At 38.7% G+C, this 27,857-nt stretch overlaps 1 protein-coding gene across 1 annotated transcript; it reads left to right on the plus strand.

Moving 5' to 3' along the window:
* Positions 1–749: 749 nt before the first annotated feature.
* Positions 750–27,857, plus strand: ttc17 (tetratricopeptide repeat domain 17). The gene is made up of 25 exons (XM_067437441.1): positions 750–974; positions 1,330–1,419; positions 1,557–1,726; positions 1,863–1,974; positions 2,061–2,192; positions 3,727–3,836; positions 3,991–4,138; positions 4,343–4,482; positions 8,246–8,406; positions 8,588–8,700; positions 13,430–13,576; positions 14,656–14,771; positions 15,005–15,155; positions 15,320–15,391; positions 16,697–16,921; positions 20,818–21,004; positions 21,723–21,842; positions 23,045–23,310; positions 23,400–23,550; positions 25,486–25,606; positions 25,710–25,869; positions 25,970–26,053; positions 26,683–26,802; positions 27,101–27,244; positions 27,342–27,857. The coding sequence occupies exons 1-25, from the start codon at positions 765–767 to the stop codon at positions 27,471–27,473; spliced, it is 3,582 nt and encodes a 1,193-aa protein (XP_067293542.1). The 5' UTR covers positions 750–764; the 3' UTR covers positions 27,474–27,857.

The following is a 27,857-nucleotide window of genomic DNA, read 5'->3' on the forward strand; positions in this document are numbered from 1 at the left end:
TCTTGTCTTTATCTTAGTCAAACTTTTCCTTCTGTTCACAATATCTAAGGTTTTTGAGTTTCTGCTTTATTCCAATCAAGTTTATAGACTTAAGTTAGTATATAAGCAAATAAATGCACATCCAGTAGTTGTTCTTTAGCGATGTGTTATTAATTTGCATTAAGAACCCCTGCAAATTCAAATAATACATAATAATAATGGAGCCACTGTGTCCTTTTTCAAATATATATTGCTTTTACTTTTCTTTTCAATGTATTTTTCTTTTTGAGCAGAAAACCGAATTAGTTGTGGAGAAAAACTGGTTACTATCAAAAAATATTCTAAAAAAGATTAAAAAGCAGTATTTTAAACTACTATATAAGTTTATACATAGACACACACACACATTTTAAATTTACAAATATATACCCCAACTATGTATTTCTAATATATGAATTTAGTGGGTAAATTGTATTATAAAATGTTTATAGTTGATTTGTAATATTATTTATCAATATCAATATGAATGAATAAATAATTGTATTCCTTCTCGTGGATTAATACAATTGATACTACTCTTTTCTATTATTGGTCTTACGTACGTTATAAAATGTAATTGTTCTCTGATTAAATAAAGAGAATAAAATATAGTATGCATACAGTAGTTTAAAACACAGAAGCGCCATGGTATATTTATTCGATTGTTTTGATATTTAATAATCGTGAATATTTTTAGGTCATGCGGGGGCGGGGTCACTCTATACCCCGGAAGTAGATTGAGGTGAATGACGCGAACTTTTAGGGTCGAATGGGCAAACGGTAGAAAGATGGCGGATGACAAGAGCAATAGCATAGGCAATCATTCCAGTAATAAAAGCTTTTGGAGCTCGTCAGTCCGAGGACCGGCGTTCGTGTTTATCTGTGTACTGTTGACCGAGCCCGCTCGAGCCACGACGCACTGGGTGGTGACGGAGGACGGCAAAATCCAACAGCAGGTAAGCGGCTGTGTCGTGTTCAGTCACTCCATCTTTCTCTAGATCTTGTTTACAAGACAAGATAGACGAGAAAACCTCAACAATCACTTCCTGATCTGATTGTTACCCACTAACACTGCTTTATACAGCTGTCAGGCAGATGCGTGTGTTGACAGCTGTTGTGTGCTGCTTATCATATCACATCACAGCGCTCTCTTGTGTGCTGATTCAATAATACTCTTCAAATCATCAGCCTGATTTGGCTTCTTGATGTCATCTAACATGTGACCTAATATCTATCAGATAGTGACTCTTGCTCTAAGCATGTGTGTGCATTGATTTTGCCTTTGCCTTTCACATGCGTTTTCGTTCTCAGGTGGACTCTCCTCTTAACTTGAAACATCCCCACCATTTAGTTCTTTTCATGCAACAAGAGACTCGTGTGAACTACCTCAAGAAGTTAGAGGTGATGTTAAGCCTCACGTTCAACATAACCTAAAAGGCTCTTTTATAATGTGCTGTGTCTTGAAGAAGACCGCTCTTAAGTTAACATACGCTTCCCTAAACTCTTAGTCTGACAGTGCGTTATTATACATTTTGCAGAAGCAACTAGTTGCTCAGAAGATTCACATTGAAGAGAACGAGGACCGGGATACTGGTTTAGAGCAGCGGCATTACAAAGAAGATGCTGACTGTGTCACGGCTAAAGTTCCCCTGGGAGACTTGGATCTCTATGATGGCACTTTTATATCCCTGGAAAGCAAAGACATAAAGTAAGCATTGTCTGCTTATGGAGGAAATGTGTTTCTTCATGTTTTTTAATTTATTTTTAATTGTTTATTTAATGAACATTTCAGTTGTCGTTATCATATATGTCATTACATTTTTATTGTTGTTGTGGTTTTCTAGTCCGGAGGATTTTTTGGATCAAATTTCACCTCTACCTCCAGACCTGGAAAAACCTGACTGCGCAAAAATTCTTGATCTCCCTTATAGCATTCATGCATTTCAGCATCTTAGGGTGAGTGTTTTATTACTCGAGATTTTATTACTTAATCTCTCACATGTACCCTCATTGTCTTTGTCTCTCTGATTTTTCCCTCTCAGGGTGTCCAAGAGAAGTTAAACCTAACATCCCCCTTGCTTTCAAAGGATGACCCTATCTTTACCTCCCTGCCTCTTAAGCTGGGACAGAGTATGGATGAGCTTGGGCATCGGATACACCAGGCCCTACTAAGAGTAAGTTGATTTGCTTGATTTATAAACGTATGGGTTCCCACAATCATAGAAATCCTTGAAATGTTACAGTTACGATTTCTAGGCCTGGAAAAGTCTTATGTGACTAGAAATCTGTGTCTCCTCTAATGTAATATGATTGTTCTTCATAATATGGACAATGAGGGAAGCCACCTTTGTGACTCAAAGCTAATATTTTCTTATTGCAGTGGTTCACAACTGGTTTCACCATTGCACTCACATTTTCCCATTGGTCATTAAGCTGTGACCCAGATTTTTAGGAATTTAAACTCATTATTTCTCAAAAATGGTTGACACACACGAGTACCATACCGATTTACTTAACAGACACATAAATTGTAAGAATATCACTAACACTGAAAACAACAACAACAGTATAATAAAGTAAGACTATTAAATAGCAGCCCAAAAGTAGTTTATGTTAGTAGTAAGTATGTAAAGTTATTAAGCCACCACAGTCATCAAAAATATTGAAAGTAAAGTGGTATTTTTGGTTAAGGTTAGGTAATTTGCCATGGTAAATGCTCAATACTAAGATGAACTGTTAATAAAAGATATGGACACTGATCCTGACGAATAGAATGAGCATGCATTCAAATCCCAACTTACATTTGACATAACAGTTAGGTAATTTATTGGTAGTTTTTGGTCATTCCATAAGTACGCCATTGCATGCTTGTAATTTAAATTGCTCTTTATATAATAAAATGATCTATAGTGCACCATTGGAAAATTGTGCACCACAAGCACAGTATAACGCCTGACAGGACTGGAAAGTTACTTCTTCTGAGGTGAGAGACTTTTTATTCTGTAAAGTTATGAATATAATGTAAGAATAATTTCACTGACATGTAGCAGGAATCAGGACAAGTTTTTCTCAGGCACTCTTTACTGAAAATGCGCCTGCCAGAAGAGTCAATCGCATTCACACACTTATTTTAAAGTGTCTTTCATCAGTGAAACATGTTTTTTTGTGTGTGTGTTTTTGTTTGTGACCCACCGATTTAGAAAGGAGAAATTTGCTCTTCCAACCACAATCATTAAATATTTAATATATTAAAAACTCTTTTAATGGACAGTATTAAGGTTTTTGTTTATTTAAATCAGTTTTGGTTAATATTTAATATAGCATTCTCTCATTACCTATTTTTACATTTAAACAAATTTAACAACACTGGTAGTGTTAAAAAAATTATCAGTCTACTATTTGCTTAATTAAAGACATTAATAAGAATTATTTATTATTTTAAGACATTAATTAAGACACTTAAGACTTAATTAATAATAATCATTTATTCTTTATTGGTACCTGAAATACAAATGTAAATCTTGTGAAATGTACTTATGATTAACTGGAAAAGTCATTGAAATGTATTAGTGGAAGCTAATTTCCCTGAATCAGTTTTTCCTATATGATTGCAGTCTTAAAGACTCACAGATAACCGCAGAAGTCATCTGAATATGCCATCCCTCAAGATTAATGATGACCATCTTTCTTTTCTAATTTTTTTTTAAGAATTCCTCTTCATGGGTGCTTTATAACTTGGCCTCTTTCTACTGGCGGATGAAGAATGAACCCAAGCGAACTGTGGACTGTGTGGTCCGTGCCCTCCATTTTTCTCCTAGGTAATGGGAAATGACACATGGATACAAATGGCAGATGTATCAAATGCATAGCATATCAACAGTGAAATCAGTCTCTCAACCACTTGCACAAAGATCTGCACAAGTTGTCATCCTGTTTTGCATAAATTTGCATGTATTTCCGCTTCTTTTGCAGGCAGCACAAAGACGTTGCTCTCGTCAATATGGCGAACGTCCTTCACAGAGCACACTTCTCAGCTGACGCAGCCATCCTCGCCCATGCGGCTTTGGATCTCACCACCGATCTGCTAACCAGCCATTACACCCTGGGCAACATTTATGCTGTGAGTGCAGCCCTGTGAAGAAGAGAGATTGATGGTTTCTTGAAAATACATTGTTAAAATGTTTTGACCTTCCTCGTAATCCTCTGTGCACGCACTTTCTGCTGGACAGGAAATGCCAGTTTTGCATTTATTATCTGATTTCCCTGTTTGTATCAAATGACAGTTCCTTTTGCATCTCTCCCCTTCCTCCCATCTCTCTGGTAGATGTTGGGGGAGTATAATCACTCAGTGCTGTGCTATGAGCAGGCCCTGCAGGCTCAGCCAGGCTTTGAACAGGCCCTGAGGAGGAAACATGCTGTCCTCTGTCAGCAGAAGCTGGAGCAGAGGCTTGAGGCTCAACACCGGTAACATTTCTTTTCTCATGGACGGTGGTGACTGACTGTCTCTTTCTGTGCAATTACTCTCATTAGGGAAAACCTTCAGAATATGGAGCAGACTTGTTACTGGTAATGAGTGGCTTCTCTTTCATTCATGCCATATTTCTGCTAATAATTTCCCCTAGACTCTGTTTATGATGAGGAGTTCATTTTGGATCATTGCAGAGCTGTTCAACAGGGGATCCGTGAGCCCCTGGGTTGTACTGCAGGTCTTAAACCACTGATCTATATATAAATGCCTAGATTGCTCATGACGCCATAAAAAGTGAAGCCACCATGCCACGATATTGGCATTCCTTCAGAGTTTATTGACTTAATAGCAAACATTACCTAATGAGTCAGCGTTTTTATATCTGAAGTCTCCCTGTATATTCTTACAACGCAAACTTCCTAATCATTTAAATAATGATTTGTTTAAAGCCGGATATTTCGCCTGCAGTTGCATTCATCTTCAGTCCACTAGCTAATATAAGATCAGCTGACAGACAAGACACCTCAGCATTTATGTTACGAATGTAAAAATGGTTCTTCTGAAATCTAAATTCAGATTTATACACACAACTTAATTCGCCATGTACAGTTTTTCCGCTGTGGTTATGTAATTATGTTGTGTTATTATATTAGTATTTTTACACTAACTAAAGGATTCAACAGTGTTTTCATTAACAGCATGCTTTTCGATGCAGTAAAGCCATCGACGTAAACATTGGTTAAATTATAATAATATGCTCAACTATATACAAATACTATTTAAAATATGCAAACTGTCATGCTAGTAAAAAGCCATAGAATGTAAGCTGATCTGTATCTTTTTAACAGTTTCCAAGATTTCCAAGAGTCTGAAGTGGATGTTGGTCAACAAAAAGACATCAGGAAATAATATACACGCGTTACAACTTATTCAGAGACATAACGGTGGTTGCGTATAGATTGAGAGACAAGCTTTATTTCCAAGCATTTACTCTCACTCTGAGCAAGATGATGTGTGTTAAACCTTGGATTTTTATCAATTTTGTGCAATATAATGATATGGGCTTGTATGTATTGTAATATTTAATGTATATTCAGTTTTTGCAAATAATCCCAGATATATGTTCATGCTTAATATTTTCTACATACAGTGCCTTGCGAAAATATTCAGCCCCCTTGAACTTTGCGACCTTTTGCCACATTTGCCACATACATATGACATAACGAAACTGTAATTTTTTTGTGAAGAATCAACAACAAGTGGGACACAATCATGAAGTGGAAAGAAATTTATTGGATATTTCAAACTTTTTTAACAAATCAAAAACTGAAAAATTGGGCGTGCAAAATTATTCGGCCCCCTTAAGTTAATACTTTGTAGCGCCACCTTTTGCTGCGATTACAGCTGTAAGTCGCTTGGGGTATGTCTCTATCAATTTTGCACACTGAGAGACTGAAATTTTTGCCCATTCCTCCTTGCAGAACAGCTCGAGCTCAGTGAGGTTGGATGGAGAGCGTTTGTGAACAGCAGTTTTCAGCTCTTTCCACAGATTCTCGATTGGATTCAGGTCTGGACTTTGACTTGGACATTCTAACGCCTGGATATATTTATTTTTGAACCATTCTATTGTAGATTTTGCTTTATGTTTTGGATTATTGTCTTGTTGGAAGACAAATCTCCATCCCAGTCTTTTGCAGACTTCATCAGGTTTTCTTCCAGAATGGTCCTGTATTTGGCTCCATCCATCTTCCCATCAATTTTAGCCATCTTCCCTGTCCCTGCTGAAGAAAAGCAGGCCCAAACCATGATGCTTCCACCACCATGTTTGACAGTGGGGATGGTGTGTTCAGGGTGATGAGCTGTGTTGCTTTTACGCCAAACATAATGTTTTGCATTGTTGCCAAAAAGGCCAAAAACCGCAATTTTGGTTTCATCTTACCAGAGCACCTTCTTCCACATGTTTGGTGTGTCTCCCAGGTGGCTTGTGGCAAACTTTAAACAACACTTTTTATGGATAGCTTTAAGAAATGGCTTTCTTCTTGCCACTCTTCCATAAAGGCCAGATTTGTGCAGTATACGACTGATTGAGTCTCCCACCTCAGCTGTAGATCTCTGCAGTTCATCCAGAGTGATCATGGGCCTCTTGGCTGCATCTCTGATCAGTCTTCTCCTTGTATGAGCTGAAAGTTTAGTGGGACGGCCAGGTCTTGGTAGATTTGCAGTGGTCTAATACTCCTTTCATTTCAATATTATCGCTTGCACAGTGCTCCTTGGGATGTTTAAAGCTTGGGAAATCTTTTTGTATCCAAATGCATGCCTGCCTGTTGTGTTCCTTGTTCTTCATGATGCTCTCTGCGCTTTAAACGGACCTCTGAGACTATCACAGTGCAGGTGCATTTATACAGAGACTTGATTACATTTATCATCATTTGTCATTTAGGTCAACATTGGATCATTCAGAGATCCTCACTTAACTTCTGGAGAGAGTTTGCTGCACTGAAAGGAAAGGGGTCGAATAATTTTGCACGCCCAATTTTCCAGTTTTTGATTTGTTAAAAAAGTTTGAAATATTCAATACATTTCATTCCACTTCATGATTGTGTCCCACTTGTTGTTGATTCTTCCCAAAAAATTACAGTTTTATATCTTTATGTTTGAAGCCTGAAATGTGGCAAAAGGTTGCATAGTTCAAGGGGGCCAAATACTTTCGCGAGGTACTGTAATTACATACATTTCAGTTCAGTTACCTGTAGTTGCAGTGTGCGGTAGAAACACCCATCTTAATTTAAATTCCAGTTAAATGTGCCAATGCTCCTCCCACAATAGCATGCAATAAATTTAAGTAAAATGTACAAGTAAATGTCTGATGAAATAAATGCTAATACTAATTATTTTATTGGCGTTGCAAAGTAAGCATCATAACAAAGTATGTAAATACACTATCGTTAAAACATTTATTTATCAAGAACACATTCAGTTGATCAAAAGTGAAAGTAAAGAAATGTATAATGTTGCAAATGATTTTTGTTTCAAATAAATCCTGTTTTTGTTGTACTTTGTATTTGAAGAATCCTGAAAAAAGTGCTTTTCAACACTGATGATAATGATAAATGTTTCTTGTTTCTTAAATCATTTTAGAATAATATCTGAAGAATAATGTGACACTGAATACTGGAGGAATGATGCTGAAATTTCAGCTTTGCTAACACAGTCAGCAATAAATTACATTTAAATTAATCAAATTATAATATTTTACAATATTACTGTTTTTAAAAATTGTAATAAATGAAGCCATGGTGAGACTACTTTTAACATTAAAGAAGAGAGTCCTTTGGGAAAAAAGGAACCTGTAAAATGGGCATTAAATTATGTTCAATTTATAGTATGAATTATTTTCACACTAGAGGTATGATTGACCATACATGAAGCATGACGTTTGATTTGTTTCTGTGGAAGTTTTCTTACATACTAAGAACAACATATGGTGCTGTAAATATTATGTTAAATACATAACTTATGTAAATATTGACACTATTCCTGTTTCTGGTAATATTTAAGTAGTTACAACAGATAAACAAAAAAACAGTAAAGTGACCACCTTTCTGAATTTTGTTAATATTTAGATTTAAAAATTTGCAGTGAGTTTGCAATTTTTCTCATGTTGATGACAAGGAAGGGGGCACAAATTAATTTGAGTTTGTGCACAAAAAATGCTGTGCATGTGCGAAGTCAACATGCATATTCTTTCACTCTTTGCAGGTCTTTGCAACGCACCCTGAATGAACTGAAGGAGTACCAGAAGCAACACGATCATTACCTGCGGCAGCAGGAGATGCTGGACAAGCACAAGCTCATTCAGGAGGAGCAAATCCTGCGAAACATCATCCACGAGACCCAGATGGCTAAAGAAGCACAACTTGGTTAGACTGCATTTCTTCAATTCCATTTATACAGTTTCTGTAAGGTCCTAAATAAGGTTGTACAATATACTGGATAAACAAGTTTGGCAAGCCTGCCAGATCTTGTTGCCGCCACATTTACTGTCTTTCCTTGTTGTTTGTGTGAATGCGCATAACAGGCCTGTGTGATGTTTTGTTTCAGGAAATCACCAAATGTGTCATATGGGCCAGCAGAAGTTCACCCTGCACTGCCCTTTTGACTTGCCTGTACGGTATCACCGTGGAGAATTGTTTGAAAATGTCCACTACATTCAGGTGAGACTGAAACCACAATGTTTGAATTATTGTGTGCATTTTTTTAAAGTTGACATTAAATCATCTGTCCTGCTGGCTTGGCCTTCCTTCTCTGATGATGTCAATTTTACAGCTTGGGTAGTACATTAATAGTACGCCTACTTTTCTAGATCCAATCAATTAAAAGAGTACTTCAGCGCTGGGAAGATGAATCTGTATTTAAACTGGGTCATTAATGTAGTAGAAATGTGAAATTATTTTTTAATTTAGTGCTTTCTAGACTGAGAAAATATTTATTTTTGTCTCATGGAGATGAAAGACAACAATTCCCAGAATGCTTCGCTGCCCTACGAGGCCACTCGCAAAGCCACCGCTACTAGATTACTGAATCACTGATCACTTTCCCACTGCGACCGTGTTCATTTTCATCATATCAGTTCAGTTAGAGAGAAGACACTATAATTAAAAACTGAACGTCATTTAGCCGCTGAGGGAGTCTCACAGTCCAAAACGCTGCAGGAGTCAGATATATTGACAGTCATGGATGAGTTCGCGATGAGAGCTGAGGTAAACGCGTCCATGGCATAGATTCACAGCGCATGTTCAGTCTGCTGCGTTTTTAGTTTATGTCTTTTGAAAGCTTAACTTTCATAGGAATTAGTTTGAGAAGTTGAAAAACTTTCTTTGCTCTGCTGGCCGCACCGTTTAAACATGAATGCCTGAGGCTGCTAGCCTAGAAATCTAGACGCACCCTAGCGGCAGCAAATTTAATTTGCCCGCAAGTGTGGTCTAGCAACTCTCAATTCCTATCTGAGCTGTATTCCTCAGAATCTGGACGGCCCAATCACATCGTGTATAGAGTCGGCGGGCGGGGCCATAATGAGGACGGCCGAGTTGCGTTTGCGTGCTTCAAGTAACACAGAAACTGGCAAACGGCTGCGGTCTTTCGAATCAGCTCTGCCCGCGACTCTGGAAGACTTGGAGTTAAGCTTTCCTCTGAGAAAAGAACAAAGAGCGGCACTGAAGTCATTCTTAAAAAGGGAAGATGTGTTCGGAGTTTAGCCGACCGGATACGGCGAAAGTTTAATCAGTCAGCGAGCTCCCCTTCACCGTCGTTGCTCCGGTTGGTGTAGCGCTATCCTATCGCGTGCAGAGGGAGTTTGAAAGACAACCGTTTATCCCGCCCCTCGGATTGAGCCCTGTCTATGGTGAGTTTCCAGACCAAACATCTTGATGTGGGTCTGGCTTGTCAGGCTATGAGGCTGCAGCTGCGAGTGTGATCTCCCATCCCCCATGCGCGAGTTGAAGACATATGGAAATGGCTCCCTCTGCTGGCTGTAGTCTTTAGCCTCTGGCTAACAATTCCTCCGATGGCGCAAATTGACGATATTTGCGTCATGGAAGGAATTTTTCCAGAAATAAAATGCATAAATCTCTTGTCTCAGGGGGATATGAGGGGGGGAAGCACAATCATTTGAATATACTCCAGGGTTTCTACTGATACAAAGCCATATGCTAATCGCTGAAGTAACCCTTTAATCTAATTTTCATCCATTCATCTATTTATCTAATTTAATATTCCGTTTCACTCTGAAAAGTCGCATCTTCCGGTTCACACAGACTTTAATATTGAAACTAAATATTGAACCAGTTAAAGGTGTCATCGGATGCCCGTTTTTCACAAGTTGGAATGGTTCTTTAGGGCAGTGGTTTTCAAACCCTGGGTCGCGACCCTCGGGTGGGTTGCGAGACTTAAAAAATGGGTCGCCAGGACAAGAAAAATGGAGTTACCTTACATAAAAAAAAATTAAATATATTTTTTTTTCATAAAATCATTCTATAGGCCTATATAAAAGTAATAAATACATGAAATTTATATTGACTTAAATAGTTAACAGATTAACAAAAAAAAGAAAGAAAAAGAAATGTGTAACAGTTTCTGCTGACTGGTTCATTATCGTGAGGCGCGACGCTCCTCCAAACAAGTTCACTGAACGGAAACCCAGAAGACAGAAAGCAAATCTTGTTTTCTTTTAGGCTATTTTATTGCACAATGTAAGTAAACACTTTTGCTATTTTAAATAATGTCCTTCTCTTCTGTATGACTATTACAGATTTTATTTGTTTCCTCTGCTCTTACGCACGGGCGCCTCGATCACGCGCACACAACATGCGAACTCTGATGGCATTGCAAACTTGACATCGCAGCCAGTTCATTATCAAAATAAAATAGCCAACCTAATATATAAAAAGTTACACAGCTCAGTTTAAATAGCCAGTAGTAGCCAACACTTCGTGCCATTCAGCATGAGCACTGCTCCTGAGGTGTTTCCAAGTAGACACCCTCGCAACATTCATGTTTTGTCCCGCTCCTGTCCGCATACAAGTATAAATAGTTTTTTTTCTGCATGGTTTGGCGTGGCAGAATACGCGCAAAATGCGCTCGTAATTCCAAAAAAGCTCTCATCTCAGTTCAACGCGATCTCACAAAGCTCTGTTATCAATAAAAATGACTGAATCTTTTTTTATAATGTCTAAACTTTCTTTGTTATAATCAGGGGATTTGTCAGCATACAGAATTCAGCACTGCACAAAGACTCTTGAGCGGTGAAGGGATTTTTCTCTTAAATAAATCTGTTTGGCCATTGCGTTCTAGAAATAAACATTTGTTGTATCGGCTTTGTTTAACAATATATTGGTTACATTGCACAACGCGGCAATATACTCTGCCTCCACCTGTAATTTGTTTTTATTTTATTTTATAACATTTTATTGGTTTATAGATGTTTTCTTTTTAGATTTTTTTATTTTGATGTAGTCATGCAAATAGTTTTATTCTCCCGAAATCTACCGCCCGCACTCAGCCATCAAATCTAGACCCGCGCCGCACTCTATATGCGTTGGGTTCCGCGAGTCCCGCGCCGCACTCTATATGCGTTGGGTTCCGCGAGTCCCGCGCCGCACTCTATATGCGTTGGGTTCTGCGAGTCCCGCGCCGCACTCTATATGCGTTGGGTTCTGCGAGTCCCGCGGGAGTGCAATTCTCAAGCACATTTTTGCGCATGTGAAGAGGATGATTTTTCCCATCAATATTGGGACGCGAGTTAAGTAGCCAAAGCCTATAATAAATAATGGTTTAGCATCTAAATTTATCACCAATATGGAAACATTCGGACTCGAATGAGGGAGTTAGGCTGCGTGAGTCTAACGCTGGTTACTTTCAGTTTCTCATTAAATTATTTCGTTTTGACTTTATATAGTTATAGCCTTCTGTTCTGAATGCCGTTAAATTTGAAGGATTTGTTGTGGAGTGAGGGGAACTAAAATAATCTATGTTTGTAGTACAATATTTCGCTTTATTTAGCCTACTGGTATTGTTATGTATGCAATCAAATGCAACTTATACGTGACTTACCTGTTTTTTTCTCCCTTTCAAAAGTCGTATTGGTTAACAGTTAACCAGTTAATAGCGTCCCATAGATATGCCTAGCTATCAAATTAGTGCAGAATCAACTTTGCGTTGCGAACGCATCAAGGATCAAAAGAAGTTGTGTGGAAAAGTGCTGAGCTGAATTTGTGCCATCTAGTGGTTTAATGGAGAATAAAGTCAAATGGCCCATTGGATACAAGTATTGTTATGCTTGGCTTGACACATTTGAATGTAAATGCCTATATATGGGTCGTGACAACTAAAAAAAAAGAAAAAGAGGGTCGCTTTAAAAAAAGTTTGAAAACCACTGCTTTAGGGTCTTCATGTAAAGTCTGTAACATACTTTGGTCAAAATTCCTCAATGTTTGTGTAAAACAACACCCTTTTTACCTTCTTGAAAACAACTCTGTTCACAGCGACCTGTTTCGGTGCACATCTCTTTAAATTATAATGAGCTACTGCTCACCCCACCTCGATTTTGGGCAGAAATAGGCTCAGACTGTCAGCGGTTGTGGGCGGAGCATGAGCAATATGACATCATTTTGCTCAGAAAATTTAAACGGTTTAATTCTTGAGAGTGTTTAGACTTTTTGAGGATTAAATATTTTTTGTTTGTGAATGGATTGATTTTTATTTCCACACACTGCTAGGATACGTTTATATGCAAATACATTATAAAAGTGCTTCACAGGTACTTGGGCGCAGAGATATCCCGGCTCTCATCCTCGTCCTCCGGCTGTTGAGCGATCGCAATGTGTTGCATGATATCTCTGCGCCCAAGTAGCAGTGCTTTGCCTGTGCTTCCCCATAATATAGTGACAAGTCAGTATCTGCCTAGGAAATCGCCTAATCTTAATCTAAAACAAAGCCTACTTGTACTCTATGTGAATACGCAGGACACAAGAAGTAATTAGGTGTTTTTTTTGTTTGTTTTTTGGATCACTTCCTTGGGACATGCTAGCTGGCAACATAGGATTCTATTCATTATGCTAAGCTAAGCTAGCGGCAATCCTGCCTAACTAAAACAATGCATGCACTGAGACAAATATGCATTTGCCCACATATCTAAATGTAGGAAAGAAGTTGAATAAGCCCTCTTTCTAAAAATGGTGGTGTGTTCCTTTGAACATCACATCAAAGCTGTCTGATTAGCTGAAACAAACTTATTTCTAAAGCAGTTTCAGTTTCTCACGCAATAATGTTGTTGATATTCAGTGTAACAGCACTCCTGCTAGTGTGATATTGCTATAGATATCAGTCTCCTTTTTTCTCTGACATGTTTGTGTGTGTGTGTGTGTGTGTGTGTGTGTGTGTTTGTAGTTTGGTGAGGAGGTGTCAATTGCCAATAGTGTTGCTCTGGTGTCCGAGCTGAGTGTGAATGAAAGTCACAGTCCTCAGCAGTCCTACACTGTATCCTTAGGACGGGTACCTGCAGCCCACTGGGACAAGGAGATCACCTCCACTGACGTAAGAGAGTGTTGTTGTGTATTTTGGGGAGGGGGGGTTTATTCTGACTTATAAAAAAACTTCTTGAACTTTCAGAGAGCTCAGGAGAGCTTTCAGTTTCAGAGTGTCACCTGATAATTACAATGGCATGAGAAAATTCTTTGTCAAACTCAAAATTGAGGCTGCCTCAGTAGTAAAATATTAGCCTCATGTCGTCATACTCAATTCTAGTCAGAATGTGAGTCTGATACTGCTCCATTGGGCTGTAATTATGAGGAATGTTTCAACCAAACCAGGAAAGACCTCAACTGGATAGACCTACAACTAATCAGAGCAACGGAGCGACGCATAACGTTAGTTGTCAAATGTCAACAGAACTCAACTGCACTTTGTTGCCAAGTCTGCGGCTTTCCCGGGGGTTGTTTTCATGTCCGCGGGTTGAAGTGACCTCAATTATGTGATATATAGATCCAGGAATGTGAATTTTAGCAGGCAACCTTGCCAAAATAACACAAATTTTGCCCCCCAAATGCCATTTTTCCCCAGAGAACACCCCAAAGAAGCTATTGTTTTATTGTTTTGGGCTATTAGTTGGTGGGTTTTGGTGTAAAAACTTGGCAACCCTGTCTGCACGCATGCTGGATTGGCCTCTGCCGGTGATGTAAAAAAAAATTTTTAAGGATACACAGAGTACTTACCTACATGATCATTTCTGAGAGAAATAGTGAAGGTGAATGCATATACGAAGTTCTCCATTTAGGATTTAAACAAATTCAACCTAAGCACCTTTAATGACATGGATGATTATGTTACTGTTTATCATCTATCCATCATCGTCTAAAGCCCGCCCTGACAATTTGATTGGTCCGAACAGTTTCTGTTCAGGCATGCTTACTTCTCCATGGATTAAGTCCAGACCGTACTGCCTGAGCTCAAATGCTGTGGGCGGGGCTGAGTCCGGCTAGCATAATAAAGTTTTCTAATTCCAATAATTGTCTATTGTTAATATCTTAATTATGCAAGCATAATCTGAAAGATAAATCTATCCTGTATATCTTACAGTAGAGGTCACATTCTCTCTGGTTGTTGTGTGTGAACAGGAGAGTCAGACGGTGCTGTGGCCCAGGAGGTCAGACTGTGCACAACGATTCCCCACAATCCCCCCTGTGCACCTACTTCCCACCTATTTCCTGCCCCCTGAGTCCCGCAACTTTAAGTAAGACATGCAGAAGTGTACACAAACTCTTATGTTACTTTTCATGAGGATAAACCACAAGATCACAGACAGGATGTATAGTAGCATAACCTTTCAAGATGTAACAATTTATGATGATTTTTTTAAGGGCAGAAAGATTGATAATTTTGGCTGGAAACTGGAATCTAGTGTATTTTATTATAATATCTGGATTGTATTAATCAATGCGCTTGTTATTGGTGTCATGTTACCAGGACTCTGAATATGCTCTTGGAAAGCAAAAGTCCTCCACCATCAGCAAAGATGCCAGACTGCAGCTTTAAAAGTCTTGTAACCGCTAGAGATCCGCTGGACTCTCTTTCCTGGGCCTTAGAGAAGGAGCTGCCTGACTCACATGCTGCAGAGGTATGAGCCAGCTGCCAACACTTTCCGTCTAAAAAAAAGTTCTGTACCACACCCTTAGTTTACCTGAGATATTTGTGCTGGTAGACGAAGCAGTGGGAGTTATTTGGTATGTAGGAGTTTTGTGTTTTCTCAGGTGAGTCATTTTGTGTGGGTGTTTTGAGCAGGTGCTGCTGAAGCGAAGTGGTGGGAGGAGTTTGGAGCAAACGGGAGCACTGATTGCTCAGGGTCTGGACAAGGTAAAGCATCAAGGTTGCATTTGGCTCATGTCGAGTGCATAAGCAGTTGCACAATTTTCTTTGTGTAGATAATTGCTGGCCAAATTACTCCCAACTGTAAATTTAAGATTTGAAAATGTTTTGTTAAATTAATTGGTCAAACTGTGTAAGAGTGGGCAGTGTGGAGCTGTACATATTGAACTGGAAAATCAATCAATTTAAAAAGTAATACCAGCAATATACCCTGATGTCTTTTCATAGTTACTATGGACTGTTAAGCTCAGAAAAGGACAAATATCGCTATAAAACTGTGTCGCTGAAGATAAAAAAAATAGTGATTTGCGTGAGGAACTGATTTGCGTGAGGAACAAACCCAAATTTAAGACATTGTTCACTGATAATCTCTTTTAAAATGAATATTAAAATGTAATTTGTTCCTGTAATGGCAAAGCTGAATTTTCAGCATCCTTACTCCAGTCTTCAGTGTCACATGATCCTTCTGAAATCATTCTAATATGATGATTGTCTGCTTAAGAAACATTCATTATTATTTTTATTATTATGAGTTGAAAATAGATCTGCTTAATATTTTTGTGAAAACAGTGATACTTGTTTTTCTCTGATTAAAAGACATTTTTAAAGAACAGGATTTATTTGAAATAAAAAGTAATTACTGACACTTTTGATCACTTTAATGAAACCTTGCTGAATAAAAGTATTAAAACAAAACCTTCTTTTCTGTAGCTCAAACTGTAGAGCATGGCGCTAGCAACGCCAAGGTCATGGGTTCGATTCCCAGGGAAAGCAAGAACTGACAAAAATGTAAAATGTGTACCTTAAAATGCAATGTAAGTCGCTTTGGATAAAAGCGTCTGCCAAATGCATAAATGTAAATGTAAATATAAATGTAAAACAAAACGTATTGACCCAAACTTTTGAACTGTATTGTATATGGTATGTATAAGTATATGTACAAGTATATATAGTGTATAAGTTTGCGCAATGTTGCTTTTATAGTGCTAAATTGCCCTTTTAGGAGCTGGACAGCACATAGTCACTTTCTTGTTAGAGAATATTTCAATGTGAAGATTCTTTCCAAAATAAAATTGTGTGAGTTTCACTGAAAAAATATTGGAATCTAATATAGGAGAGTAAATAATGACAGGTGTTTCATTTTGGATTGGATTCACGTCTTAGAAATTGTTAGTTGCTTATAATGGTTGTTGTATAACATCAGATTTTGTCTGCGCAGCATCTTTTAAATAAAAATCTGAATGTAAAGAAAGTGCATTAAAGAAGATCAAATGGAAAGTCTTTTTCTTTCAGATGAGTGCGCCACTGTGGATGATACAGAATGAGGCAGGTCTTTTCTGGCGTGCTAAGGGAAATGGCACACAAGCTTTAGTGTGTCTGCGCCAGGCACTCCATTCTGCCCCTCCTCAGCACAGAGACATGCCTCTGGTCAACACTGCCAACCTGCTGCTGCACTACGGCCTGCATGACGAGGCCCATGATCTGCTGCAACAGGCCCTGCAGATCAACCGCTCGGAGGTATGTACTGACACTTATCTACAATGGCGAACGTTGAACAACACCACACCTTCTATAGTGCAGACTTTATGACTTCAACCACCCACTTTACACTGTAAGCGATTACATAACTAAATTGCAGTGTAGACAGCTTGTTGGTTATCTTTTTTTTTACATGTCACCAAAGACTAGATTTACAGTTCACTCATATCACAATGAATGGAGGAAATTGCAAAATGCATTAAGGAGGTATATTAGACTGGGTAAACCCAGCCTGATCTGCCGGCGATTTGATTTCGCCCTGCCACTCAGTCTGGAAACCCGTACATTAATTTCTACTGCTTCTGTTACACTTTTGCGGGAACCAATCACAGACTGGCTTATCCGCCTGGCACATTATTGGCAGGTTTAACTTGATGATAGAGAAATGATGGGTCATTGCCTGTTGATCACACCTCTTGTGGTCTGATTGGATGAAGGACTAACCAATTGCACACAGTCATTCAAATAATGCTCATTTATCACGCCTCTTGTGCAGTAGAAAATACAGAGTAATGTTCAATTTTAAATTGAGCTTGGTCTGGTGATAGCCAGACAAGAGGAATACGTCTTGCCGTCTAAATATTGCGTCACTTCACCTGGTGTTAGAAGCTCTGATTCCCATAGAAACTTGGCACGTGCATTGGCTGGACCAACGTAATTTGATCTTGAAGGTGCCCTAGAATGATTTAAAACACTATTTTAAATTGTTATCTGATATCTAAATAGAGGGTATGTGGCTTATTTAAGGTAAAAAATTGTCCAGATACAGTTTTACAGGTCCATTTACAACCCTAGAAAATTGTCCCTATGATGTAATGCTCTGTTTTTGCCTTATTTGGAAGAGTTGTGAATATTAATGCAGAGTTCGGCTCCATTTCATTGCACTGCTGCTCAATGACAACTAACACATCAAACATTATACCATCTCTCATGCAATTATTTCACAATGATAGCTTCTTAACTTTCAATCACGAACTGAACTGGGTAGCGCGTATGTTGTTTGTACAGTAACTTTACAGTTTGACAGAAGAGTATTGATTTAAAGGTCCCGTTTTTCATGTGTTTTTGAAGCTTTGATTATGTTTACAGTGTGCAATATAACATTAGTTCATGTTTCGTGTGTAAAAAAACACAGTATTTTTCACACAATTTACTTATCTGTACACCGCAGTTTTCTCTGTCCTGAAAACGGCCTTAGGATTTCCTTGTTCTATGAAGTCCCTCCTTCAGAAACACGTAACGAGTTCTGATTGTGCCGGCGGTTCCCGTGTTGTGATTGGACAGCAGCATATCGCATGTTGCCTGGAAAGGTCCCGCCTCTTACCATAACAGGGAGATGCACGCGCTCAATGTGTGCTCTTCTCCACGTGGGAGAGCAACAAAACCACGCCCCCTTTTTTGCGTGTACTTGTGGGCGGAGGGTTAGTCAACAAACGGTTCTAGTGACGTCATTCCTGAAGGAAGTGCAGGGGTGTAGTCCAAACCGGGCGTTCGCTGTAGGCTTTGAAAGGGAACTTCTGTAAGCAAAAAAATATTTCGCTTGGCATTGATCTTTATAATTTTACAGGTATTATTTATGCTCTAACAGCAACATTACACACTAAGGCCGTGTGTCCACTAAAGCGTTTTTAGCCAACAGAAAGCACTAGGCACTCAGCTGAAAACGCCTCGCTGTGAGCGCTTGAGAGCGTTTTGGCAGGCAGTGTTTTTTTTTTTCTTCAGTTGAGACTCTTTGCTTGTTATGATACAGAAAGTCCGCGGAAGTCTTACTAATTTCACAGGTAGCTTGTTTCTGTATTGATTCTATATAAAACTGCAGATCCAATGTAAAGTATTTGCGCTGGCTTTTGTTTTAAATCATTTTGCTCCGTTATTATTGCTTGTTTTCATCTGATGACAACACGCAGAATGTGGCAGTTCGTCTGTGTTGGTTTTGTCCCGCTCCTCCTCCACTATGATTGAACAGCTGGGTGAAGAGTGACAGTGATGAGCGCTGCGTTTTACTCAAAGTTGAACATTCTTCAACTCTCGGCGACCAGTTAAAAACGCAGAGCGCTCAGCGCTTGAGCGTGAAATACTCGCTCAGCGCCTCGTTGCGCTCCAGGCGTTCTAAAAACGTGGCACTGTCATTGAAAACAATTGAAAACGCCAGCCAGCAGATCCCAATTTGAAAGATGGGATCGCAAAGAACAGGACATTTAAAAGTCGATTTACTTAGCCAAACAAAGTAATGTAGAAGCCACTGAAAATAGCCAATGTGATGTTTACTACTCACCCCCTGCAAAATAAACATCCTTTAGTTCTCAAAAATGTATATTTATTTAACAAATTGACTAGAAACCTTGTCAAATGACTATCGTTTCAACTTAGATGGTGAAGATGTTAGCTACACAGATCGACTGAGCGATCTGTAAGAAACTAAACAGTAGTAGTAGTAAACGTAGTTAGCTTTTGAGTTGTGTTAATGATGAAATTTTTTAGGCTAATTTAGATTTCTATCCGTCAAAAGGGATCGACATGCGTATCTACTATTTTGACATCACTGGCAGGAAATGATATTAACCTTTGTCATTTGACAAACTGTTATGTGTGCTACTTGGAGTTTCCAATTGTTACTTTAGCATCTTACGTTAGATCTAGACAACACAGGGGATATTATCGTAATGTTGTCTTACTACATGTTGTCTTACAAACTTTCAATTTAATCAGAAATGGGTTTGACAGTCAAGAAGTGGATAAAATCACTGCTTACTGCTTGCAGGAATACGGTTGGAATCTGCCTTTCTTCAGTATCAGACGCTGAGCAAATCTTGCTATATTGCCCCAGGTTAGAAAAACTCTCCGTGGTGAAATGGGCCGAGCAAACGAACAACTATGAATTACAACTTTGAACAAACTTTGTTGCGGTATCCAATTTTAAATAAACATCAACCATGACTGTTGACATTGTTTATCTGTGGGAAGGCTATGAAAAGTCCTCACATCCCCTGCACAGCCTGGAACATGACATTTGTGTCCAGGATCTGCCGTTTGTTTATCTGCTGAACTCCCAACGGCTGCGCACTACACAGTTCCACCTGACAATGAACATTGGCTGACATGCAAACGTTGGAGGCGTACATATTAAGGATCCCAGCGTTTGCGTCACATGTGGCGTTATGTTGAAATTTACAAACAATTGTGGTGTTTTTCACAAACAAGATTTACATATGAAGGAGGAGGAAATGGTGTTTGAGACTCACAGTATCTGATGTCCATGTACTGAAATCTTATTATTTCACCATGGCAAGGTTAATTCAATTTTTCATTCTAAAGCACCTTTAAGAAACAACATTTATATATCAGATATTGTTATTTGTGATTTCAAATATGAAATTGAATCGTAAACTTGGTGATCTTTGGCGAATTTGATGTTTTCTTATTCATAGAGATAGGAGCTGTACTTGCATGATTAAAATAGTTTCCCGAGAGGCGTTGATTGTTAGCTTACTGTGTATTTGGAAAAACAGGCAGGTGGCACTTCAAACTTGAATTGTATTTAGATAAAGATCAGAGGGCATTTTTGTCACAATTTTCTTTGGAATCAACTGCACTAACATTATCAGTCCTAGTGTAAATTAGTATTATGTATTATAGTGTATTATGTATTTATTAATAGAAGAAATGTGGATTACAGCTCTGAAAAAAATTAAGAGACCACTTAACATGGATTTCTCAATGTTAAGTGGTCTCATAATTTTTTTCCAGAGCTGTATATTTTCTTTCTTTTGACTCTTTCAGTAGATGCCCCCACCAAAAGCTTTATTAATCAAAGAAAAAAGGATTATTATGTGACATAACGGACTTTTTCCCCCTTTCTCTCTCTTTTACACCAGCCTCACACACTATTAAGTCTGGTCAACGTTCACCTTTCTCAGGGAAACCTGACTGGCGCTCTGGCAGTGTTTCGTCGGACCCTGACTCTCACTGTTCACTGTCCCCAGTGTCGTGCCAGCCTGCCTCTAATGCGCTGTCTCCAGTTTTACCCCTTTCTTTACAATCTCCAGCACCAGGCCTGTCCATGTAAGTAGCATCTTATGTGAACCCATAGGACCCTCCCAACACTAAACCAAGAGTTTTCCCCCTGGACAGCTATCCCACTAAACCTCCCTCCATCACTTACTCCTTCCTTCTCCCTGGTGTTGCAACCTCAGCTGCAGAGCACTTGGCGCACTTTTTATAGCCCAGGCACTGTAATCTTTGAGCCAATTTTAGACTCTTTACCGTTGCATCTTCTATTCTGGGTTTGCTCCATTCCCTCTCTCCTGCTCCCCTTTTCTCTTCTCCTCAGCATCCTGCACTGCTCCCCTTCTGTAGCTCAGCTCTCTCTCCCCTGGCACTCTTCTGAGCGAGAGAGACTTTGAAATAGCGAAATCGTGTCCTCAATAATTCAGGGCACTGAAAATAGCACAGGCTTTATTTAGATGCCACTGCGCTCTGCAGACAAAAATGAACTCATTGTCCTCTTCTTTTTGGGGGGAACTATTGATTTAGGGATTAATATGGCAACCCCTTCTGAACGAACACACTCGCTTATAAAGCAGTTCAAATTATGAATGTGTCCAAGTGGCCTGTTTATCTACGTTTTGTTTTTAAAAATATAAATAATGCAGTAATATTGATTTGAATGCAAGTTAAGCTGTGTGTGTGTGTGTGTGTGTGTGTGTGTGTGTGTGTGTGTGTGTGTGTGTGTGTGTGTGTGTGTGTGTGTGTGTGTGTGTGTTTGTTTGTTTGTTTGTAGCTGGCTCTGGCTGTGAAGCGGATGAAGACTCTGAGTTGGAGGACTGGGACTCAGGCAGCAGCGGCAGGCAGGAGGCCTGGGACACTGCCATGCCCTTAGAAGACTCTCTCCTCTTTGAAAGTAAGATTAATAATGGAGCTTATTGGGTTTCTTTCTTTGTGTTTGATGATCACATAACATGCAGTGGACTCCATCCAGCAGTTGAGACCACTAGCAAAATTATAGAAGCAAATTATGTTATTAGCATAACAATTTAAGTGCATTCATTGACACAAGTGTATTTATTGCTTTAGTGACTTCATCTTAAATATCTCTTATTCATTTTTGTTATAGCATTTCTTTTTGACATTGTTCAAAATCCTAAATCTCTCTTTCCAGGTTTAAATTACACTTCTAATCCCAGATATTCACTGTGGTCTTTTGGACTGTATGTCTCCACTGAGAGTTTTAATTTTTGTCAGACAGAATGTGACCTCATTAAGGTGTGAATTTTGTGTGTGCTAATTATTGGGGTTAAATAGGTCTATTGTCAATAGTGTAATGATGTAAGAAGCAAAACTCACACAAAAGTATTTTTTTTTAACCAGGCAGCTTTCTTTTCAAGTCTATGGAAATATTTTTCTCTTGCATGAAATTACCAGTCTTGTGAATTCCTGTTAAAATGCATGGAATTGGTTCACTAAACTTTAAAATAAATAAATGTGACTGCTTCTTAGGTGTCTTTAGACTGGCTCTGTAAAGGAACTGACATATTAAGCATACTAAATCTGTGATTTTTATGTCTTTCCCGAATCCAAACTCATTTTGATTAATAAAATCTAGAAACCGGGGACTATCAGTACATTAAAATATTTAAATGTGATGTGATTTTCAAAAAAAAACCAACAGATTGTATATTTCTGCAATAATACGCACAGAAAATGCAAACATTCAGCTCAGTGTAATAATTGAGTAATACAACCAGTTTCCCCAAGCCTTATGGCCAATTTAAATGCGGTCCTGTCATTGCTAAATTAAACATGCGGTCTAGTGAGGTCATGTGATACAGCAGTATAGCACACTACTATTTTAAAGATTTATGGCTGCATATTTTATACTGTTTAATATTTCATGCTGTTTCACTTACTATTTTTAAACAATAGCTGGCAGTGGCAGGTTACAAGGCATACTGTAGCATTTCATTTCAAACAGCCATTATCACATTGCTGATGTCAGTACACATTGGAATAAATGAATTAAATCATCTGAACAAGGACTTCTGCTTAACTCTTGATTCTAATACAGTGTTCTTTCCTCTTTACTTTTACTGTTGTGTTGTGCAGAGGTGGTGGTGGACAGTAACGGCTCAGGGGAGGCGAGTGGGCAGGAGAGGGGCCGAGAAGGGCAAAAGGCTGAGGGGGTGGAGGAAGAGGAACAGGATTGGCGTCTTAGAGAAGAATTGATTGGAGCATTTGAGGGGGCTCTGGACATGAACGGGAAGACAGGGGACCTACGGGGCATCCGCGTACTGAAAAACGACAGGGTCATGGGGGCGAGAGGGGGAGGACCCTGCTTCGGCAATTGTGAAGATGACGAGGGAGCTGAATGGGTATGTCTTTCTGTTGAAAAGTTTAGGAACGTTTGGCATTCATTATCGAAGTGAATTTGACTCTCTCCGGTTCTATTCTATCCCTTCAGATAACATTCCAAGTGAAACGTGTGAAAAAGCCCAAAACCGATACCTCAGAGGGTTGGGTGGGAGATGGAGAGGCTCGTCAAAGTGATTCAACATCGAGCAATTCCATCCTTGAGATCAGTGGGCCCACAATCCCCTCGCCTGGACCCTCAGGTGCTGAGAATGAACTGCCTTCCTTTAGGACATGCTTTGTTATTTTAGTATTATTTAGATATTTAGTCATATTTTGAATAATATAGATTATATTTGATATAATTATTTTTATTTTTAGTTAAGTAATTGTATTTTGTCTTTTTAAAATAGTTTTATTAGTTTAGTTTTTAATATTTTAGTTTAGCTTTACTTTATTTTTATTTCTGTTTTTATTTTTATTACTTCCACTTCAATTTTATTTCACTTAGTTGCCAAGGCAACATTGCTAATTTGTTTTGTTTTTTAATAATTCTATATTATTTCTGTTTATTTAATTTTTTTAATTATTTAATCATTTTAGTACTTCAACTTTTTATTGTATTTCAGTTAGATTCCAATGCAACATTTCTATTCTTTTATGTTTAACATTTGCATCTAATATTTGATTTCGTTCAGCTTTATTCGACACAGACAGAGGGGATTACCAGTGTTTGGCAGTAGCGTCGCTACAAGTAGTGACGCTACTAGCTTAACTGCATTTTTCAGTAGCGTCACTGTTTTCTCAATCAAATAGCTTTTCAGTAGCGAAGCTCTTCTGTTGATCAAGTAGTGTGGTAGCGTCCACACAAGCTAACGTTACATTTTCCCAAGCATTTCTGAGGATCAAGCTCAAATTGGAAACACAGCTGATAAGAACGCAGATATACTTCACTTTCTACGTTCCTTTCTGCCTCGCGCAGACGCGCACAGATGCGCGCGAGCCTTTCAAAGTAGTGAGCGCGTAAAGACGGGATAGGCGCGTGCACATTCGCACTATCTACTAGTTGACGTTTTTTTCTCTAGCGCTCAATGCGCTGTTGCACGCGCATCGTCCGCGTGGTGACAAAAGAGAAACTGCAACGTTTTAAAATCTATTGTGTCTCTTGAATAAACACCTCTTGTTAAAAGTATCGGGGTCCAGCCTGGCCACCTCTTGATATGAATGAATGAAACTTGTTTCATGTGTGTGGAAGATAGATCACACACACACACACACACACACACACACACACACACACACACACACACACACACACACACACACACACACACACACACACACACACACACACACACACACACACACACGCTACATGTTTTGTTTTTTGCTATGTAAGAAGCAGGTCTTAATTACTTTCTGGGCTGGACTTTTTTTTGTACAATTTGAGTTTTAAATTACGTTTGTCCTGCAAAAGTGCCCAAGTCTAAATCGAGCATAAATGCAATCACACAGTTGTGTATGCATATCATACACATACAGATGAACATACACACACACACACACACTCTCTCTCTCTCTCGACACCAGGGGCCTATTGCACAATACTAGGATAAGGGATTAAGCCGGGATATTTTGGTGATCCTGGCTCAATTTACCCGCTAATACAGTTATCTTTCATTATCGTTATCGTTCTTGGTATGAGTTTGCCTTCAGGGTATGTTTACATGACAGCTGTGTACTAAATTTTGCATAAAAATGACAAGATCATCAAGATATCCCAGCTTAATCCCTTATCCTAGTTTTGTGCAATAGGCCCCTGGTTTTGTTAATATTATGGATCACATGTTTTTGTTGCCGAATTGATTTCGGAACAGTTTTTGAATAACTAAAAAAAATGTGTGTCTTTATGCTTGACTTTTATTGATCACTGAAATAGCATTGATTGGAATGAAGGTGGTTCAATATAAAATTAAATAAATAAAAAGTAGCTAAGATGTAGTAAACTACTTTTTTCAAGTTGCTGTAGCTTAGCTTGCTACATTTCCCGGGGTGTTGGCTTCAGTGTAGTGAAGCTTAATTTACTGTAGAGTAACTGGTAGCTTAGCTCACTACATTTTCCAAGTAGCTTGCCCAACACTGGTGATTACTGTAGCTGCAAAAGCCATTGTGACGACAAAAAAGTTTTGTGTTTACAGAGCGATGGAAGGACTACAGCAGTCTGGGTTGGCCCGGTCCTGAGGAATGTCAGCGCACACGTCGTGTGGACCTCACAACTGTGGCTAGTACCTGGCTGGCTGTGTCTGCCAAGAACATAGAGTAGGATATCATTCCTAGTGTCCTTCTTTACACTTAAAATACAATTGGGATGCTTTCATAGTTGGCTGTTTTCCACTAACATATGATTCCAAACTCCTCACAGTATCACAGAGCATATAGACTTTGCCACTCCACTTCAGGAACCTGCGGTGGAGCCGGTGTGTAATGCCAACCTCCCTGCCAGTATGCACACTCTGGACCACCTGAGTGGGGTGGCCAACCGCGGAGGCATTCACTATACTGGAGAGAGTCAGCTCAGAGAGGTGCTTTCCCCCCTCCCATTTACATCTGTGACTGACCATTATGAAAGCTTCTGATGTTTGTTGATGGTTGTCTTGGCTCAATCTCATTCTTCCATCATAGGTGTTGCAGAATCTGGGAAAAGATAAATTTCCCTCACTGTCTTTTGAACAAGTGGGAACACGTATTGCTAAGGTGTTGGAAAAGGTATGACAGTGTTGTCTACTGTGGGAATGTAACTACACGTGCAGTCACACATTAAAAGTTACCTTTAAATGGATTTTATATATATATATATATATATATATATATAATGTCATGCAAATGCTTTAGTCTGAAATTTTTCGTTGCAAAGTCGAACTAATGGCAGACTTACACTGCTGTTCAAACGTTTGAGTTTAGTAAAATGTTTTTTTTTTTCCTTTTCAAAAATACAGTAAAATCATGTCTTCAGTCACAAACATTTTCACAAATCATTCTAATATGCTGATTTTGTCTAAAAATGCTGAAAACATTTGTGCTGCCTATTTTTTATATTTTTGTTCAGGATTATTTGATGAATAGATGTAACATTATAAATATCTTCACTGTAAGTTTTGAAAATCTTACTCACCCCAATCTTTTGAACAGTAGTATAGATCATTTGATTGTAGCTTGGTTTCATCCATCATGTATAATATTTAATCAGATAAAAATTGGCCTTTGTATACTAGGACAGTGTGCAAAAACCTTCTGTTTGCATTTCTACCTGAGAACAACTCAATGGAAAATGTATTAATGAAAAGGGTGATAGATTTTCTTATATTTCATGATCTGTTTGTTTGTATATCCATTAGAATCAGACGTCCTGGGTTCTGTCCAGCATGGCAGCATTGTACTGGAGGGTGAAAGGCCAGGGAAAAAGAGCCATCGATTGCCTCCGCCAGGCTCTGAACTACGCTCCCCACCACATGAAGGTTCTGCTCATTCTCTTACTATTAAGGCCCTGACATACTTCAAGTGAAATTGAAGAATGAACTGGTTTGACGTCATTTTGAGCAAAATCTGGCTAAAACGTTAATTTGGGGTTTGTTTCGGGAGTTTTCAAAAGCAAACATTCCAAAAAGCTTTGCTCCGACTGGTAAAAACTTTGAACTATCATTGGTCCATGGCAATTATATAATAGTTTAGTGTGCTCTGTGGTACTGTAGTAAGTGAAGAATGAAAAAAAAACTTTCCAAACTTGTATTCAAACTTGTATTCCTGTTCTGCTAGGATGTGCCTCTCATCAGCCTTGCCAACATCTTCCAAAATGCGAGACTATGGGAGGACGCCCTGACTGTGGCGCGCATGGCAGTGGAAATTGCTCCTCACTTTGTTGTTAATCATTTTACTCTGGCAAATGTCTATATAGCAATGGTTAGTGTTTTTTTTAAAAAGACACATCATTATGAATTATTTTATTGATGTTAAATGATGACCGTATTTAATAAATACTTCAATGATATCTTCACAGGAGGAATTTGAGAAGGCCATGCAATGGTATGAGTCGACTCTAAAACTCCAGCCAGAATTCGGGCCAGCCAAAGACCGTCTACGTACCATCCAGTGCTACCTCCTCTCCAAGAGGGACCGGCGAGCTCCCTGAGCGTGCACACGCAAACACTTACACACTTACACACTTGAACTTGAACATGCTCCTTAATCTTAGCTATCAGTGAGGAACAGAGTATTTGTCTATTTGTTGTCTTAATTTCATAAATATAAACCATATCATTACTGTCTATAAGGTTGGCTTTCAATTAAGCAATGAAAACAGTTACCCCTTTTCAGATATTTAAGAACATTTTATGATGTTTTATGGCTTAAGGGTTGTTTTTTTTATATAAAACGTCTTGATATTCCTATAAAGAGATATTTTTGGCTGGGGTCGAGATTCAGCGTGCCTGACATTGTATGTGCCGGACTGTATTTGAATGCTTATGTTTTGTTTTTTGCAATAACAAATAATACAATGAATCTTTTAGTGCCA

Source organism: Pseudorasbora parva, chromosome 1 (assembly GCF_024679245.1).
Source record: "Pseudorasbora parva isolate DD20220531a chromosome 1, ASM2467924v1, whole genome shotgun sequence".
NCBI lineage: Eukaryota > Metazoa > Chordata > Actinopteri > Cypriniformes > Gobionidae > Pseudorasbora > Pseudorasbora parva.